This window comes from Oratosquilla oratoria, chromosome 20, assembly GCF_046742065.1.
Source record: "Oratosquilla oratoria isolate Oo_2021 chromosome 20, ASM4674206v1, whole genome shotgun sequence".
Classification (NCBI taxonomy): domain Eukaryota; kingdom Metazoa; phylum Arthropoda; class Malacostraca; order Stomatopoda; family Squillidae; genus Oratosquilla; species Oratosquilla oratoria.
The window spans coordinates 44,885,743-44,903,096 of record NC_134796.1 but is presented as its reverse complement, the minus strand read 5'-3'; the positions used below and the strand labels follow the sequence as shown (position 1 = coordinate 44,903,096).

General features: G+C 44.3%; 1 protein-coding gene across 2 annotated transcripts in view; it reads right to left on the bottom strand.

The window, feature by feature from the left end:
* Positions 1 to 876: 876 nt before the first annotated feature.
* Positions 877 to 17,354, bottom strand: part of LOC143036526 (gamma-aminobutyric acid receptor alpha-like) — a 297,723-nt gene continuing 281,245 nt past the window's right edge. The window contains exons 10-14 of one of the 2 annotated variants that reach the window (XM_076203990.1): positions 12,216 to 12,368; positions 10,005 to 10,138; positions 8,650 to 8,844; positions 3,325 to 3,612; positions 877 to 1,272 (exon numbers count right to left, since the gene is read on the bottom strand). In XM_076203990.1, coding sequence (XP_076060105.1) covers positions 1,072 to 1,272; positions 3,325 to 3,612; positions 8,650 to 8,844; positions 10,005 to 10,138; positions 12,216 to 12,368 — 971 coding nt within the window. In that variant the 3' untranslated portion in view covers positions 877 to 1,071. Of the gene's footprint in view, positions 1,273 to 3,324; positions 3,673 to 8,649; positions 8,845 to 10,004; positions 10,139 to 12,215; positions 12,369 to 17,354 lie in introns of both variants that reach the window. The other variant, XM_076203989.1, reaches the window with a different exon arrangement.

Sequence of the window (17,354 nt, the reverse complement as noted above, 5' to 3'; positions counted from 1 at the left end):
AGAAATAGATTCGAGTTCATAAAGTAAATTCACCGAAGAATGATATGTCCCTCTTTGTGCACTATTCCATCACAACCAGTTCACGTGAACGGACATCATACAGAGTGTTCCAAATGTCTTGTAGTGAGGACCTCTTGGCAAACTCCCGAGGCTGATGAAATGCAACGAAAGATGAACTAGATGATGATTATTTGGTTTAATGTCGCGAACTCCTCCCCTTATCAGGAGTTTATGAGGAATTAATTGCGTCAAATTGAATGAACCATTCCCTTGGTCCAACTCGCTGGCGGCAGCATTCGAACTGCTGCCACCTCGATCTCCGCCGCAAGTAGCGACGCTCTAAACCGCTCGACCAGCGAACATCTAGTTAACGAAATGATTATTTACTTCTGTGGATGCAATAATTTTGTTATATATATTTTTGTTACAGAAGAGATGTATGAATTATTATGTTAATTCACTTATTCATCGATGAGTAACAAGACATTTGGAGCACCCTGTAGATGGAACTATTAGCTTTTTGTTCAATGACACTTCCCTACCACTCAGGGGCACATCATTCTGTGTCATTCATTCATTGTGTGGGGTCACTCGTGTTCCTTTCTTCACTGTTCAAGAGCAACACGAGGCTACAGAGAGTTTACCGTCGAAGAAATGTAGTCAGAGTTACTACTCGAGCTTTAACATCCCAAGGTGATCCTCGGTGAGTTCGTCAGATCTCTTGCTACCTTCTTCTGTGTGTGATTCGGATTAACGTCGCGATTTCTCCCTATCAGGAGGCTAGGACGGTGCCCCTTACAGAGGACTTTGTAGCGTGGAATTAAATGAACCATGCCCTTGGTCCAACTCGCTTGGGTCAGAGACCGAACTGCCGCAGGTAGCGACGCTCTAAACCGCTCGGTGAGTAAGCAGCCTACATGTGTGGTCACATGGTCCTCCGAGCCATGGATATCGTGGGGAATGGCTAACTTCTTAGGACCTGTTCACACTAGCGGTTTGAACCGCGCGGAAACCGTGCGGAAACCGCGGCGGTACCGTATAGTCAGCGGTCTTCTCTGTGTGTGGCTACCCTTAGTAGACGTTTCCGATTGAGAAACGGATGCGCTCCGAGTGCGACAGGTAGGAGCACCAGTAGAGCAAGTTGATGAGGAGGAAGGAGAGCGGGAAGAGCACGCGGGAGACTTCGTCGATGTCGGAAACCGAGTTCATCTGTTGCTCCCTCGTCGACTTCCGTCGCTGTCGTCGGTCGGCGTCCTCTCGCCTCTGCCGTTGCTTAAAAAAAAGATTAGACATACTTGAAAGACATATTCTAAACATACATAAACAATAGTGACCAGGACACATAACAAACACATAATGTTTGTGGCTTCATTTATATATCCTATCTAGATATTCATGTAACCTATTACAATAGTTTTTTTTTTACTCTACCGTCCTCATGATTTTGAAATCGTCGGCAAATAGGTTGTTGTATGCATTTTTTTACTCATATCATTAATGTAGAGCAAGAACATGGGTAACAGAACAAGAACATTAATAACATAAAACAAGAACATTAATGTAGCTATTAATAACAGAATAAAAACATAGCGTAGAACAAAACTATTAATAACGCAGAACAAGAGCATAAATAACGTAGATCAGAACCATTAATAACATAGAACAAAAACATTTAATAACATAGAACAAGAACATTAATAACGTAGAACAAGAACATTAATGGCTTGTCCTTGATTACAGGGATAGAAGCACTGGTAAATCACCGACAGGGGCATCGAGAACATAACTGGTGCCAACACCGATCCCTAAGGGCCCAGTCACACCAAGCTTACGACCGGTTTCCGACCACCAGGTGGTCGCCGACCAGTTTCAGGTAGTCTTTGGAAGTCGCTGATAGTCGGTAAGATAGATAGATATATTGCAACACACACTGAATAGTCCCCAGTACATAGATTTTCATCTTATCGACCACATTAACTTTTTTTCATTTCAGTTCCTTACATAGGTTTTGTGTCGCCGACCGATCGATTGATTTTGGTCGAATATGGTCGGAAACAGGTCGTAAGACTGGCGTGACGGGACCCCACTAGTTCAGTGGTTCTCAATTTGGGGGGGCGTGTGGACACCCAAGGGAGCCATGACAAGAATTTAGGGGGGTGGAGTTCATTGCCTGCTGTTACAAATGATCCATTTCTAGATAAAGTGAGGAATCGAAGTACAAAAACAACTTTTATCACTGTCCTGGTAGAAGAAATATAAGATAATTACGATAGGTAACGTTATAATTAAGCATAAGGTTTCTCTTCATCAATATCTCATGATTTTTTTTTTTTTTTTGGCGGGGTAGGATTTTGGAGGAAAATGAATGAGAGCCACACGAATATTGAAATTTCGTGAAGAAGGGGAAAGAAGAAAAAAAATGAGAGCCACTGTACTAGTTCCTTCCTAATTAATTTGTTTTTCACAAAGTTCGTCATCCACTCCGGTAGATTCTCCGTAAGCTCTCTTACATGTTCTAATCTCCTTATTATATATATTTTTTGTGAGATGTTTTATCAAAAAGTTTCTCCAGATCCAAGTCTTCAATTTCACTCACCTCCTTTTAAGTCCTCTTTTATGTTCTAATCTCATTACTATTTTTTTCTTGTGAGATACTTTATCAAAAACTTTCAGCCCAATTCATTGGTCTATCTCACTCCTCTAATACATCGATCACGCTCGAGTAGAAACTCAATAAGTTTGAAACCCGACTCGGCTCGACGGTGCATTAGTACCGTTCTGCACCACAGAATCATCGATCTGAGTTCGAGTCATGCCCAAGGTTGAAAAAAATCATCATCTTTGCACTGCGAGCTGGTACTCCAACTCTGGTGGGCAAGGAGTTGCGTGGGTGTGTTTTTGTAAGGTCACAACATTACCCCGGCCATATGTGAGCTGTGAGCTCTCACCCGTGAGCTGCTGATCACGAGTCCAACACATGATCCAAGACCGTGGTGAATCTCTCATGACCTGTCCTTTCTGAATCCAAATTGAATGTCTACCAGAATCTTTGTCTTTCAAACATTTTGTTCATATACCTTTTACAATGATCTCGTTTTAGTTATCGTGCCAGACGGGCGAAGACGCCAGCGCCTCAAAAATACGTTTTCTTTGAGCGCCTCATTTGGTTAAGCTTTGGACAGTGATAACTCAAAACATGATTTCGGCGTCTTTGCCTGTCTGGTATGGATCGCCTCATATATACACGAATGCATTTATGTAATATATATATTGCATATTCTCAGGTGAATGTATGGTTTAAACTAGCGAAACAGGAAACAATACCTGATAGTTGTTTGCTCTGGGCGGCTCATCGACGTAGGGGAAGTTTCTCTTGCCACAGAGCCCAAAGAGTCGAATGCAGAGCGAGACCTTCACGGTCTGATCTTCGCCGATCCTGGCCGCCTTGGAACAACTCCGGCACAAATATTCCCCTGTATGGGATCCGGCCACCACGGCGTACGTCGCGCCATTTGCCCCTCCCCCAACTGTTGCTCCAGCTGCGGCGCTGAGTCTGCTGCCCACGCGCCGCTGTTGGTGCAACGGCTGATGAAGCTGTGGCGGTCGGGGGAGCTGCTGTCGGCGACGATGTTGGTGAACCTTGAGAGTGTTACTCGGGAATATGGAGGGGATCTAGAGGGGCACAGACGGGGTGGGAGAGCACAGGGGGAGGGGGTATTTCGGGAAGACATGCAACAATCAAGGTATTTTTTTTAGGAGTATTGAAGAATACAGTTTAACGACGTTGTAGATCGAAGTGGGAGTATTTTTTTTAGGGAGAACATGCAGTAATGAGGGTATTTTTTTAGGAGTATAAGTATTGAAGATAATAGAGTAATGATGTTGCAATATGGAAAAGGGGGAGACGATGGGACATTAGAGGGAAGAGAAGAGAGTAAACAACACATTATTTAAAGGAAAATTATTATACAATGTTCAACAGATAGTTTACGGGACAATGGAACGTGCAAGGAAGGATGTCATAGGACAATTTTACAGAAATAAACGCGAAATACGGAAGAGAAAAGAAACGGAGGCAACTCAGACAAAAAAAGAGTAAAGTTTAATGAGAGCGGGCGTGGAAGAGCAACGGAGAAGAGGGATATGGTTGCAGAAGAAATGGGGAGAAAAGTTTTGGAGGGCCAGGGCAATGGACGACACGATTGGTCAGGACATGAAAATGAAATAGAGACAGAAGTGAGGTTGGGGTAATACGTGAGGAGAAATGGGACGGAGATAACAGAGAGGGGAAGGGAGTTACACACATGCCAGAAAAGACACGAAGGGTTATAGTGCAGAGGGAACAGGGTGAAGTGGTCAAGCGTGAGGCAAGGCAAGGCAAGGGGGAGTAAAGGAAGAGATAAGGAAAAAGGACACAGAAAGGCATGAGAAACACGTGGGAGGTGTTTGGGAATGAAGGACATCATTGCGAGGTGAGAAAGAGACACGACAGAGAAGGGTGTGGTTGGAGGGGTAAAAACAAAACACCCATGAGATTAATGGCATGGTTTCCTCATAGTCATGTTCATATAACAATGATGTAACAAATAAGCAAATCGCCTTCATATTTCAATGGTAACGGTGACGCTACAAATAGAGAAAGCCTTGCCAGTCACTTCTTTTATCTTCAAAGAAGACAAATTAGAAAACAGAAATGATATGACCTTTACTGAAATGAAGGAATTTTGAAGGCTTAAGATGATTTTGTTAGGATACGGTAACTGTGGATTTGTCATCTCATTTTCATTTCTGGTACGTGCACGGTTTCGAATACTTATATGTATTTGTTATAGTATCACCTGATTTCTTTTTTTTTTGGCTTGTGTGTATTCGTTATATTGTTTCAAATCTTAGCACATATTGTATGTATGCTCTTGTTGGCAAAATGCTTCTAAACACTTCATTTGTATATCTGGGATTTTGGTTTTGCATGTTATGACTGTGTTTTTTGTAAGTTTCAGTCAAATGACTTTTTTGTTTTGTAACTATTTGCTATCAAGAGGTAGATTTTATTTAAACGAATTTTTGATTGACTTAGTTTTTTCATCGTGACTCGGTAGCACTCCTACTTAAAAAAAAAAAAAACATTTCTTCTTTTACCATCTTCATTCATCCGTCTGTTCCCCGATTTGCCTTCTTCGCCTCTCCACCTACCTCTTTCTTCTTCCACATGCTCCTCCTCCCTTTCCCTCCCCTCCTTTCTTTCCTCCTCCTCCTCTTCTTTCTCCTATTCCTCCTCTCCCTTATCTTCCTCCTCCTCCCTTTCCCTCCCCTCCTTTCTTTCCTCCTCCTCCTCTTCTTTCTCCTATTCCTCCTCTCCCTTATCTTCCTCCTCCTCCTCTTCTTTCTCCTATTCCTCCTCTCCCTTATCTTCCTCCTCCTCCTTTTCCCTCCCCTCCTTTCTTTCCTCCTCCTCCTCCTCCTCCTCTTCGTTCTTCTCCTATTCCTCCTCTCCCTTATCTTCCTCCTCCTTCTCCTCTTCCTCCTCTCCCTTATCTTCCTCCTCCTTTTCCCTCTCCCCTCCTCCTCCTCCTCATTTTTTCTCCTACCTTCCTATCCCTCCTCCTTCTCCTCCCCTTCCTTCTCTTCATTCTTCTGCTCCTCTTCCTTATCTTCCTCCTCCCCCTCTCCCTTCTCTTTCTCCTGGCCTCCTTTCTCCCCTCCTCCACCTCTTTCCTTTTACCTCCTTCTTCTCTTCCTTTCCCTTCTCTTTCTCCTACCCTCCTTTTCCCTCCTCTTCTTCCTTCTCCTCCTCTCCCTTATCTTCATCTTCCTCTTCCTCTCTCTTTTTCTCCTACTCTTCCTTATCTTCCTCCTCCTCTCCCTTCTCTTTTTCTTGTCCTCTTTTTCCTTCTCCTTCTCCTCTCCTTCCTTCTCCTAATACTCCTCTCCTTTATCTTCCTCCTCCTCTCCCTTCTGTTTCTCCTACCATCCTTTTCCTCCTCCTCCTCCCCTTCCTTCTCCCCCTCCTCCTCCCCTTCCTTCTCCCCCTCCTCCTCCCCTCTTGACCCTTATCTTCCTCCACCTTCCCATTCTCTTTTTCTTACCCTCATTTTCCTTCTCCTACTTCTTCTCCTCCTCTCTCTTATCTTCCTCTTCCTCTCCCTTCTCTTTCTCCTACCCTCCTTTACCTCCTCTTCCCCCCCTTCATTCTCCTCTTTCTCCTCTTCCCCTTATCTTCCTCCTCCCCTTCCTTCCTTCTCCTCCTTCTCATCTCCCTTATGTTCCTCCTCTTCTCCCTTCTCTGCTCCTACCCTCCTTTTCCTCCTCCTCTTCTCCTTCATTCTCCTCCTTTTCTTCCTCTTCGTCCTTATCTTCCTCCTCCCTTTCCTTTTCCTTCTTCTCCTCCTCTCCCTTATCTTCCTCCTCATCTCCCTACTCTTTCTCCTTCCCTCCTCCTCCTTCTTTTCCTTCTCCTCCTTCCCTTCCTTCTCCTTCTTCTCTTTTTCCTTACCTTCCTCCTCCTCTTCCTTCTCTTTCTCCTACCCTCCTTTTATTCCTCCTCCTCCTCTTCCTGTTGTTCCTTCTTCTCCTACCTCTCTTCCTCCTTCTCTTACCTCTCTTCGTCCTCCCCTTTCTTCTCCATAATTCCCTTTTCCTTCCTCTCCTCTTTCTCCATCTCTTCCCCTCCTTTTTCCCCTCCTCCCCCCTTCCCCTTATCCTCCTTTTCATCCTCCTCTTCCCCCTCTTCTTCCTCTTCTCTTCCCCCTCCTCTTCCCCTTTCTCTTCTTCCTCTCCCTCCTTCTCCTCTTCTTCCTCTTCTTTCCTTTCTCCTCCCCTCCTTCTCTCCACCCATTCCTCCTTCTCTTCCTCCTCCTCCTCTTCCTCCTCCTCCTCTTCCTCCTCTTCTTCTTCCTCCTCCCCATCCCATCTTTTTATCCCACCTAATCCTTCATCCTCCCCTCCTGCTCCTCTCCCTTCCTTCCCCTCCTCCTCCCTCTCCTCCTACTCCTTCATCCTCCCCTCCAGCTCCTCTAATTTCCTTCTCCTCCTTCATGTCCTATCTTCTCTTCTTCCTCCTCCTCCTCCTCCTCTTCCTTGTTCTCCTCCTCCACCACCTCCTCCCCTCCTCTTCCTCCTACCTTGAACTCCTTCATTTATATTTTTCCATTCCTTCAACTTGTCTTATTTATCTTTAAATTTTTCTTTTCATTTTTCTTCTCTCTGTTAAGTGTCTCTTTTCTTCCTCTTCTTTCGAAGCGTCACGTCTTGACAACAGTGTTTTTTTTTTTTTTTTTTTTTTTTTTTTTTTTTTTTTTTTTTTACCTTTGTAGATTTGGTGAAAGAGGTGAGTTTGCATACTTCTCCTTCTCCTCCTCCTCCTCCTCCTCCTCCTCCTCCTCCTCCAACTTTTCATTCTTCTACTTCTCCTCCTTTCCTTCTCCCCCTTTATTTTCCTTTACCTCCTTCCCTTCCACTTTGAATAAAACTTCCTCTTCCCTTTCCTCTTCTTTTTCTCTCTCTCGCACGCTGTCTCTCGCGCTCACTCACTCTCGCTGTCTATCGCGCATCTCTCTCGTGTTCTCTCGCTCTTTCGCTCTCTCTAGTTCTCTTGCGTTCTCTCGCTCTCTCTCGGTCTCTCTCTCTATCTCGTTCTTCCTCCCTCTCTCTCTCTCTCTCTATCGCGCGCGCGCACTTTCTCTCGAGTGCTCTCTCTCGTTCTCTCTCGTTGTCTCTCTTTCGTTTGCTCTTTCTCGCGCTCTCTCTTTCTCTCTCGCATTCTCTCTCGTACTTTCGGTCTCTCTCTCGTGCTCTCGCTCTCTCTCTCTCTCTCGCTCTCTTTCTCGCTCTCTCTCGTGCTCTCACTTTCTCGTGCTCTCGCTCTCTTTCTCTCTCTCTTGCGCGCGCTCCCTCTCGCTCTCTTTCTCGCGCTCCCTCTCGCCCTCTTTCTCGCGCTCCCTCTCGCTCTCTTGCTCATACTCTCGCGCTCTCACTCTCGTGCTCTCTCTCGCACTCTCTCTCGCGCTCTCTCTCTCGTGCTTTGTAACTCTCGCTCTCTCTCGTGCGCGCTCTCTCTCACACTCTCTCGCGCTCTCTCTCTCTCTCTCTTGCGGTCTCTCTCTCGCGGTCTCTCTCTCGCTCTCTCTCTCTTGCCCCCCTCTCTCGCGGTCTCTCTCTTGTGGGCTCTCCCTCTCTTGTGCGCTCCCTCTCTCGTGCTCTCTCTCTCGTGCTCTCTCTCTCTCGCTTTCTCTCTCGCTCTCTCTAACTGACCAGACTAACTGACTGACTTATCTAAGTTATCTGACTAACTGATTGACTGACCTGACTGACTGGCTTGATTGATAGTTCTGATTGACTCATTGACCCGACTGACTGACTTGACTGACTGATTAGCCTGATTGAATGACTGTTCTAACTGAATGAACTGATTGTGACCTGACTGACTGACTGATATGACCTTATTGAGTGACCTGACTGACTGATATGACCTGACTGACCTGATTTACCTGGCTGACCTGACTGATGTGACTGATATGACTGACCTGACTGATGTGACTGATACAACTGACCTAACTGACTAGATAGAACTGAATTTTTTACCTAACTGACCTGTCTGACCGTTTCCAAAACAGTCTTGTATCTGATCCTCGGGTAACAAATCATGCTTACCTCGTCATCTATGTCGTCCTCCTCTTCCTCCTCCTCTTCTTCCTCCTCCTCTTCCTCCTCCTCCTCTTGGTCGCCCTCGCCCTCGCGTTCGTCCTTCTCGTCCTCGTCCTCGTCGTCGTCGTCGTCCTCGGTGCTCGACTCCGGGAAGTAGATTTCGCCGTAGCCGACTTTGGTGAAGTAGTGGACGAAGGCGAACTGGCAAAAGACAACAAGAACAGATACGTAGGTTGCGGTATACATTGCGGTCAATCTTGCGAACTGACAAAGGCGAATTAACGACAGAGCACAAACACACACAAAATATTTGGTTACCGGAAGCAGCTTAGATTGTGTATACATTGCGGTCTATGTTGCGAACTGGTAAATGCGAATTAGCGACAAAGCACAAACGCACGCAAACTATTTGGTTACCGGAAGCTGCTTAGGTTGTGGTATATATTGCGGTCTATGTTGCGAACTGGCACAGGCAAGTTAGCGACAGAGCACACACACACACAAAATATTTGGTTACAGGAAGCCGCTTAGGTTGTGTATACATTGCGGTCTATGTTGCGAACTGGCAAAGTCGAGTAGAGCACAAACACAAAATATTTGGTTAACGGAAGCCGCCTAGGTTGCGGTATACATTACGGTCTATGTTGCGAAGTATCAAATGCGAGTTAGCGACAGAACACAAACACACACAATATTCGGTTACCGGAAGCCGCCTAGGTTGCTGTACACATTGCGGTCTATGTTGCGAACTGGCAAATACGAATTAGCGACGGAGCACAAACACACAAAATATTTGGTTACCGGAAGCCGCCTAGGTTGCTGTACACATTGCGGTCTATGTTGCGAACTGGCAAATGCGAATTAGCGACAGAGCACAAACACACAAAATATTTGGTTTCCGGAAGCAGTTTAGATTACGGTATACATTGCTGTTTATATTGCGATGTGAATTGCTGCTACGGTTGCGGTTTATATTGTTGTATAGTTTGCTGTTCATGTTGTTGCCTAGTCAGCTGTTCAGGTTGCTGTTTATGTCCTTGTCTAGGTTACTGTTTAAATTACAGTTTATGTGGCGGTTTAGATTTCGGTGCACGTTGCGGTCAGTGTTATTCAGGCCTGCTCACATTGAGTTCAATGTTGAAGACCTTGTGCTCCAGTTTGTGGTCCCTATCCATAAAGTTACCTAATCTTCCCTTCAAACAACCAATTGTCTCAACCCTCACTACACGATTCCTAAGTCTATTCAATTCGTTAACCACTCTGTTGGTAATTCACTTCTTGCCTATTTTTTTTTTTTTTTTTATCAAACCTAATTTTGTTTCTTTTTTTTTTTTTTTTAGGGGGGGAGGGGGGGGTCATACCTCGATGATGGTGGCGAAAATGAACCCGAAGGAGAGCCAGACGAAGAGGTCCAGTGCCGTCGAGTATGACACCTTCGGCAGGTCCTTCCGCGCCTCCAGCCCCAGAAAGGTCATTGTCAGGACAGTGGTCACACCTGCGAAGGAGCCAGAACCGATGAATTAATAACTATGGAGAGCACGAAGGAGCGTCTAAGTGTTCGTTTTGCTCGGTGCGATTGTTAGCCCAATGCCACAGCCAATGGCGGGCGACGCGCATCCTACTACTTGGGTAAGCGTGTTGGTTGTAGCTTGGGTTAAACTGATCGGCCTCGTACTTTGAATCCAAAGCAAATCAATCACATTCACAAACAAAGAATTAGTGCTCTAGACAATCGTTTGACGATCATCGTTGAACCATGAACGATCATTGTTGAGCGATAATCGCAACGAGCAAAACGTACCTTTACCCATTCAGGGACCTAAAGTCTGGATAGATGATAACAAAAGGGAAGTATCTTTTGGGACCTTGAAATCAGGGAATATATTTTCCCTCAAAGTTTTAGCGCAAACAGAGACGCAGGCGATTCAGTAAGGCAGACTTCCTGTTGCTGAATTGAAGTACAGTTGAACTTTCCGATCACTTGAAATGCTTCTAGGTTTATTACCTCAGCATTTCAAATGAAAGAGAAGTTCAAACTCTATTTCAATTAAGCAACAGGAAGTCTGCCTTTACCCTGTGCTGCGTCGACTGTGTCGCCTGCGTCTCAGTTTGTGCTTAGGCTAACGAGCTTACTCTAACCAGGTCATGGTTGACCTCTTAGCTATGGTTAAGTTCTGTGTTAGTTTTAGAAACAAAAATAGAGTACCTAGGAGCATGTCCCTGGTGTGGAGGGATCCATACAAATAGTTCTGTCTCCTTTGGTGATGTATAGTAATCTAGGACAAGGAGTCACTATTATTTTCACAGCGGGCCAGATGAACTGACTTCACGGGCCGGATTCGGCCCGCGGGCCGTAGTTTGGTGACCCCCTGATATAGGGTGATCTAAATCATCTGGTATTTGTTATGATAACAGGATCAAAAGACTATCCCCTAACGACGAGGTCAATTCTTTTTGGTGGCTCCTGACTCGGAAGCTACTGGAAACCCTTACCTGTAAGGTGCAACAATTTTAACTTGTGATTCCTCTTGAAGATGCTATGAGCTTGAATGCTGTTACCAAAAGCCGTGGTGCAAGATGTAATTTCTTTAGTAGCGTGCGACACCAATTAGATCGTAGTACCTCGATATGCTGAGAAAATAGACCCCTGGCCTATGCTGACAGGGCACGCTGATATGCTTAAGACCTGCCCATAACTGCTAAACAGTCCCGTGCACGTTTCCAAAAAAGCTTAGCGATTCCAGACACCACAAACTTTCTCCTGGAATTAGTTTGTCACCGATTCGCCCCAAACTTACCCCAGAGGGTAGATGTGAGGAACCTGGACCCAAGGGTGTGTGCGTGGCGACCAGCCAAATTTGAGCCTTTTTCTGATTTTTCACATTTGCCCCTCTGGCGCCAGTACTTTTGGTCTGAGTGGTGTCCAAGTGCAGTCCACACGAGGCCTAATGGTCCTCGACCGGTGGGTGAGATGGTGACCCAATCAGAACAAATGACTAAAATGAAAAAAAAAAGGGGGTGGGGAATTTGGCCAAAAATCGTCAGGTCACCGATTCGCCCCAAAGTTTCTCAAGAGGGAGAGAATCGGGCACAGCATACTGCAAGTTAGACGTGAGAACCTGGACCTAAGGGTGTTTAATTGGCGACCGGCCATTTCTTTTTTTTTCACATAAGGACCTTTGCCGCCCGTACTTTTGGCCTGAGTGGTGTCCAAGTGCCTAATGATCCTCGACCTGTGGGTGAGATGGTGACCCAATAGGAGCAAATGAAAAAAAAAGTTTCTTGACACCTGCTAATGTAACTGGAGACACGAGGTATCTTCCTGATGTACTGTTCCTATGGATTCCATGTGTCCTGTGTTTACAAGACCACGACGTTTCCTGAGAAGTTATGGTCCCTCAGTCCTTCTTCTTCTTCGGCGATTTCTTCGTTGATCTCGTGTCTGCAAAGGATATTATTAACACACACACACACACACACACACACACACACACACACACACACACACACACACACACACACACACACACACTCTCACTCACTCGCTCACTAAATACAAAAAATTACCTTACCGAGCGAGATGCGGTCAGACGTTGCCTCACGGTTCAGCCAGAAGGAGACCCAAGACAACACGACGAGGAGCATACAGGGACCGTACACCTGAATCAGGAAGTTTCCCATGTGACGCTGCAGGTGCAAACTGGCCAGCAGCAACGAGAACTCGCCTAAAATGGGCAGGACAGAAAGGGTTGTTGCCAATAGTGACGGCGGTGCAACTTACGGCGTTCTGTGTGTGCGTGTATGTGTGTGTGTGTGTGTGTGTGTGTGTGTGTGTGTGTGTGTGTGTGTGTGTGTGTGTGTGTGTATGATTCACCATGGTCTTTGGATCACGGGTTGGACTCGTGATCGACAGCTCTTTCCCTCCCTGAAGAGAGCTCAGAGCTCGTATATGACCGATCTATGGATAATGCTGTGACCTTACACGCACACACACACCCAACTCCCCGCCCACGAGAGTTGGAGTAACAACCCGCAGCGCAGCGGTACTGAAATTATTTCAGCCCTGGGCGGGATTTGATCCTGGACCTCCGTAGTGGCAGCCGGAAACTACCAACCGAGCCACGATTTTGTGTGTGTGTGTGTGTGTGTGTGTGTGTGTGTGTGTGTGTGTGTGTGTGTGTGTGTGTGTGTGTGAGAGAGAGAGAGAGAGAGAAAGAGAGAAAAGGGATTGCCTGTGTGTTCCTCTGAGATTAATAAAATCGTCTGGAGTCGGTCGGAACAAAATCGAGAGAGAGTAGAGAGAAAGGAAGAGGGAAGGGGAGAGAGAAAGGGAGGGAGAGAGAGAGAGAAAGGGAGGAAGAGAGAGAGAGAAAGGGAGGGGGAGAGAGAGAGAGAAAGGGAGGAAGAGAGAGAGAGAAAGGGAGGGGGAGAGAGAGAGTGAGAAAAAGGGAGAGTGAGAAAAAGGGAGAGTGAGAAAAAGGGAGAGAGAGAAAGGGGGAGAGAGAGAAAGAGAGGGAGAGAAAGGGAGAGAGAGAGAAAGGGAGAGAATGAGAGAGAAAGGGAGAGAGAGAGAGAGAGAGAGAAGGAGAGAGAGAGAGAGAGAGAGAAGGAGAGAGAGAGAGAGAAGGAGAGAGAGAGAGAGAGAGAGAGAAGGAGAGAGAGAGAGAGAGAGAGAGAGAGAGAGAGAGAGAGAGAGAGAAGGAGAGAGAGAGAGAGAGAGAGAGAAGGAGAGGGAGAGAGAGAGAGAGAGAAAGGAAGAGAGAGAGAAAGGAAGAGAGAGAGAAAGGGGGAGAGAGTGAGAGAAAGGGAGAGAGAGTGAGAGAAAGGGAGAGAGAGTGAGAGAAAGGGGAAGTGAGAGAGAGTGTGTGAGAGAGAGAGAGAGAGAGAGAATAGAAGTTGTTGTGTTGTCGGGACAGAAGGAAACGAGCAAAAGAAACTAAAATATAGAAACAAAAATTAAAAACAAAAACGTAGTGAAAATTTAGAACTCTTGTTCCCCCCAAAAAGTGCCCCCCCCCCAAGAAAAAAAGAGAGGGGGGGCGGGACAAAAGAAGATCTGTGTTGTGTCGTCAATGTGGATCAAAAACATAATTTACTGAGCAAGAAACAAAAGAACATAGGGGTTGTGGACAAAGAACAAGAGAGCCAAGGTGTTATTGGTAAAACAGAGGAAGACTATGGTTTCTCTCTTGTATGGATGGAAGGAGGGAGGGAGGGAAGGAAGGAGGGAGGGATGAAGGGAAATAGGGTGGAAGAGAGGGAGAGAAAGAGGGAGGGAGGGGAAGAGGGGAGGAAAGGAAATAGGGAAGGATGAAGGAAAATAGAGAGGGAGGGAGGGAAAGAGGGAAGAATAGAGGAAAATAGAAAGGGAGGGAGTGAGGGAGGGTGGAAGAGAGGGAGAAAGTGGAGGAGGGAGGGATGGAGGAGGAAGGGCCACGTGCGAAGGAGGCGGAGAGGAGGAGGAGGCTAAGGCCTAGGAAGAGAAGTGGAATTGGTCTGGGCGCGCCTTTCTTTTCAATCTGATTTCGGAAGGGCGGTGTGGAGGCGCAGAGTGAAGAGTAAGAGTAAAGTTGCTGGCACACCATGGCGATGACGAGGAGGAGGATATGGGATGACTGCGTGGAGGCAAGAGAGAGAGACTGTGTGTATGTGTGTGTGAGAGAGAGAAGCAAAGGGAGAGAAAAAAGAAAGGGAGAGGGAAAGACAGAGAGCGGGAGGGAGAGGGAGGGAGAGACTGAGGGAGGAGGAAAGAGAGAGATACAGTAAAATTACTTTTATCCGACCTTCGAACATCCGACTAGTCCAAACATCCGACTTTTTTCTTCAGTGTCCCTAAGTTGGATAAAAGTTGAACTTGTCCAACCGTCGAGTGGTTGTATAGTTGCTACTATCGCCGCTACCGACCCATGGCGTCCAGGTCGGCTGCTATTTTCGCGGGCATTTCTCTGTTTACGTTTGGCATTTGGTGGTCATTTCTCCTTCATTCTGTTGTGTTGTTTATTATGCTTTATTGTACCATGAAAATAAAAACCACTTATTTTTCCTCCTTAATCTTTTAGTGTACGTCTAAACATCCGAGTTTTGCAAACATCCGACATAGGGTAGTTCCCAACAAGATCAGATGAAAGGAAATTTATTGTATGGAGAGAAAGAGGAAGATAGGGGGAGAGAGGAAGAAAGAGATAGAGATAGAGGGATAGAGATAAAGATAAAGAGCTGAATAGATATAGAGAGCTAGAGATAGAGAAAGAGACATGTATATATATATATATATATATATATATATATATATATATAGAGAGAGAGAGAGAGAGAGAGACAGACAGACAGACAGAGATACAGATATGGGAATAGAGATAAAGAGAGGGGGATGGAGATAAATAGAGGGATAAAGATAGAGAACGAGAGGTGAAGATAGAGCTAGAGATAGCTAGACAAGGGGTGATAGAAAGAGGTATAGAGATAGAAGGATAAAGATACAGATGTAGGTAGAGATAGAGTTGGAGAAAGGTGGAGATACAGATATAGTGGGATAAAGATAGAGATAGAGATACAGGGATAGGGAGAAAAAGAGATAGGGGGTAAAGATAGAGGGATATAGATAGAAACAACTAGAGATGGAGATAGAGAGCGAGCGATATATATCTATATATATATATATATATATATATATATATATATATATATATATATATATATATATGTAGATATATATATAGAGATAGGGGGTAGATATAGAGGGAGATAGAAACAAAGAGAGAGAACTAGAGATGGAGATAGTGTAAGGTAGATATATATAGATACGGAGATAGAGATAGTGGGATAAATATAGAGGTATAGAGACATATATAGATAGAAATAGAGAGATGGAGAAGGAGATAAAGAAATAGAGAAAGGATAGAGATAGAAATACAGAGATGGAGAGATACAGGTAGAGGGATAAATATAGAGAGGACAGAGATAAAGGTATAGAGATAGAGATAACGGGATAGAGATAGAAAGAGGGATAGATGTAGAGAGATAGAGGAATAGATAGATGATAGAGATATAGGAATAGAAATGGATAGAGGATAGATATAGAGGGATAGAAATGGAGGAATAGAGAGATGGGAGGATAGAGATATATGAATAGAGGAATAGTGAGACAGAGAAGGGTAAAGGTAGAGATATAGAAGAATAGAAACAGGAAGAGACAGAGGGATAGAGATAGAAAGAGAAAGATATAGATATAGGCAGATAAAGATACAGAGATAGAGAATTAGTTATATTGATATAGAGATAAGCAGAGATAGAAAGATAGAGATACAGTGATAGATGCAGAGATAGAGAAATATGGAGATAGATATAGAGATAGAGAAATAGGGGTAGATATAGAGGGATGGAGATGGAGATAGGTATACAGAGGGTTAAATATAGAGAGGGAGGGATAGAGAATGAGGAATAGAGATAGAAGTATAGAGGCAGAGGGATAGAGACAGAGGAGTAGAGATAGGTAGAGTGATAGAGTTAGAGGGATGTATTAATAGAGATAGAAGGATAGAGATAGAGGGATAGAGAGAGATAAAGGGGGATATAGATAAAGGTATGGAGATGGAAGGATAGGGATATAGATCGAGAGAGATAGATGGACATAGAAAGATAAAGGATATATATAGAGATAGAAGGATTGAGACAGAGAGATAGAGGGATACAGATATGAGTATTGAAAAAGAGGTGAATATATAGAGATTAAATAGAGACGGAGAGATAAAGAGATAGAATTGAAATGGAGATAGATACAGATAGACAGGGATATAGAGATAGACAGAGGTGGAAAAATAGATACTAAAAGATATATAGACAGAGATAGGGAATAGAGATATGGGGATAGGGGGGGGTTAGATATAGAGTGATAGAAATAGGGGAATAGAGAAATTTGGGGATAGAGATAAGAGGTAGTGATATAAAGGTATAGAGACAGAGATAGATATAGAGACAGAGATAGAGAATTAGTTATATAGATATAGAGAGATGCAGAGATAGATACAGTGATAAAAAGATACAGATATAGAGATATTGGGGGATAGATATAGAGGGATAGAGATAGAGAAATAGGGGGATACAGATAGAGTTAGCTAGAGAGGTAGAAAGATGGATAGAGATAGAGGCATAGAGATAGAGGGATAGAGACAGAGAGGGAAAAATACAGAGGTATAGAGTGATAGAGGTAGACAGATGTAGGAATAGAGATAGAGATGGAGAGATCGAGTGATAGAGATGGAGTTTGAAAGAGTGATAGATAAGTATAGAGATTAATACAAATATGTATGTATATATATATATAAATATATATATGTGTGTGTGTGTGTAGAGAGAGACAGAAAGAAACAGAGATATAGATATAAAGAAATAGAGATAAAGATATAGACAGATACAGAAATAGAGATACAGAGGTACAGATATATGTATATATATATATATATATATATATATATATATATATATTACATATATAGAGGTAGAGATATAGAGATAGAGAGCGAGAGATACACAGAGAGTGATATGGACAGATAGATATATAGATATAGACAGACAGAGACAGGTATAGAGAGACAGAGAAATATAGAGATATAGATACTGGAGAGGTAAAGATGAAGAGACAGAGATAGCGATACAAAGATACAGAAATAGAGCAAAAGAGAGAATGAGAAAGAGAGACAGAGATAGAGAAA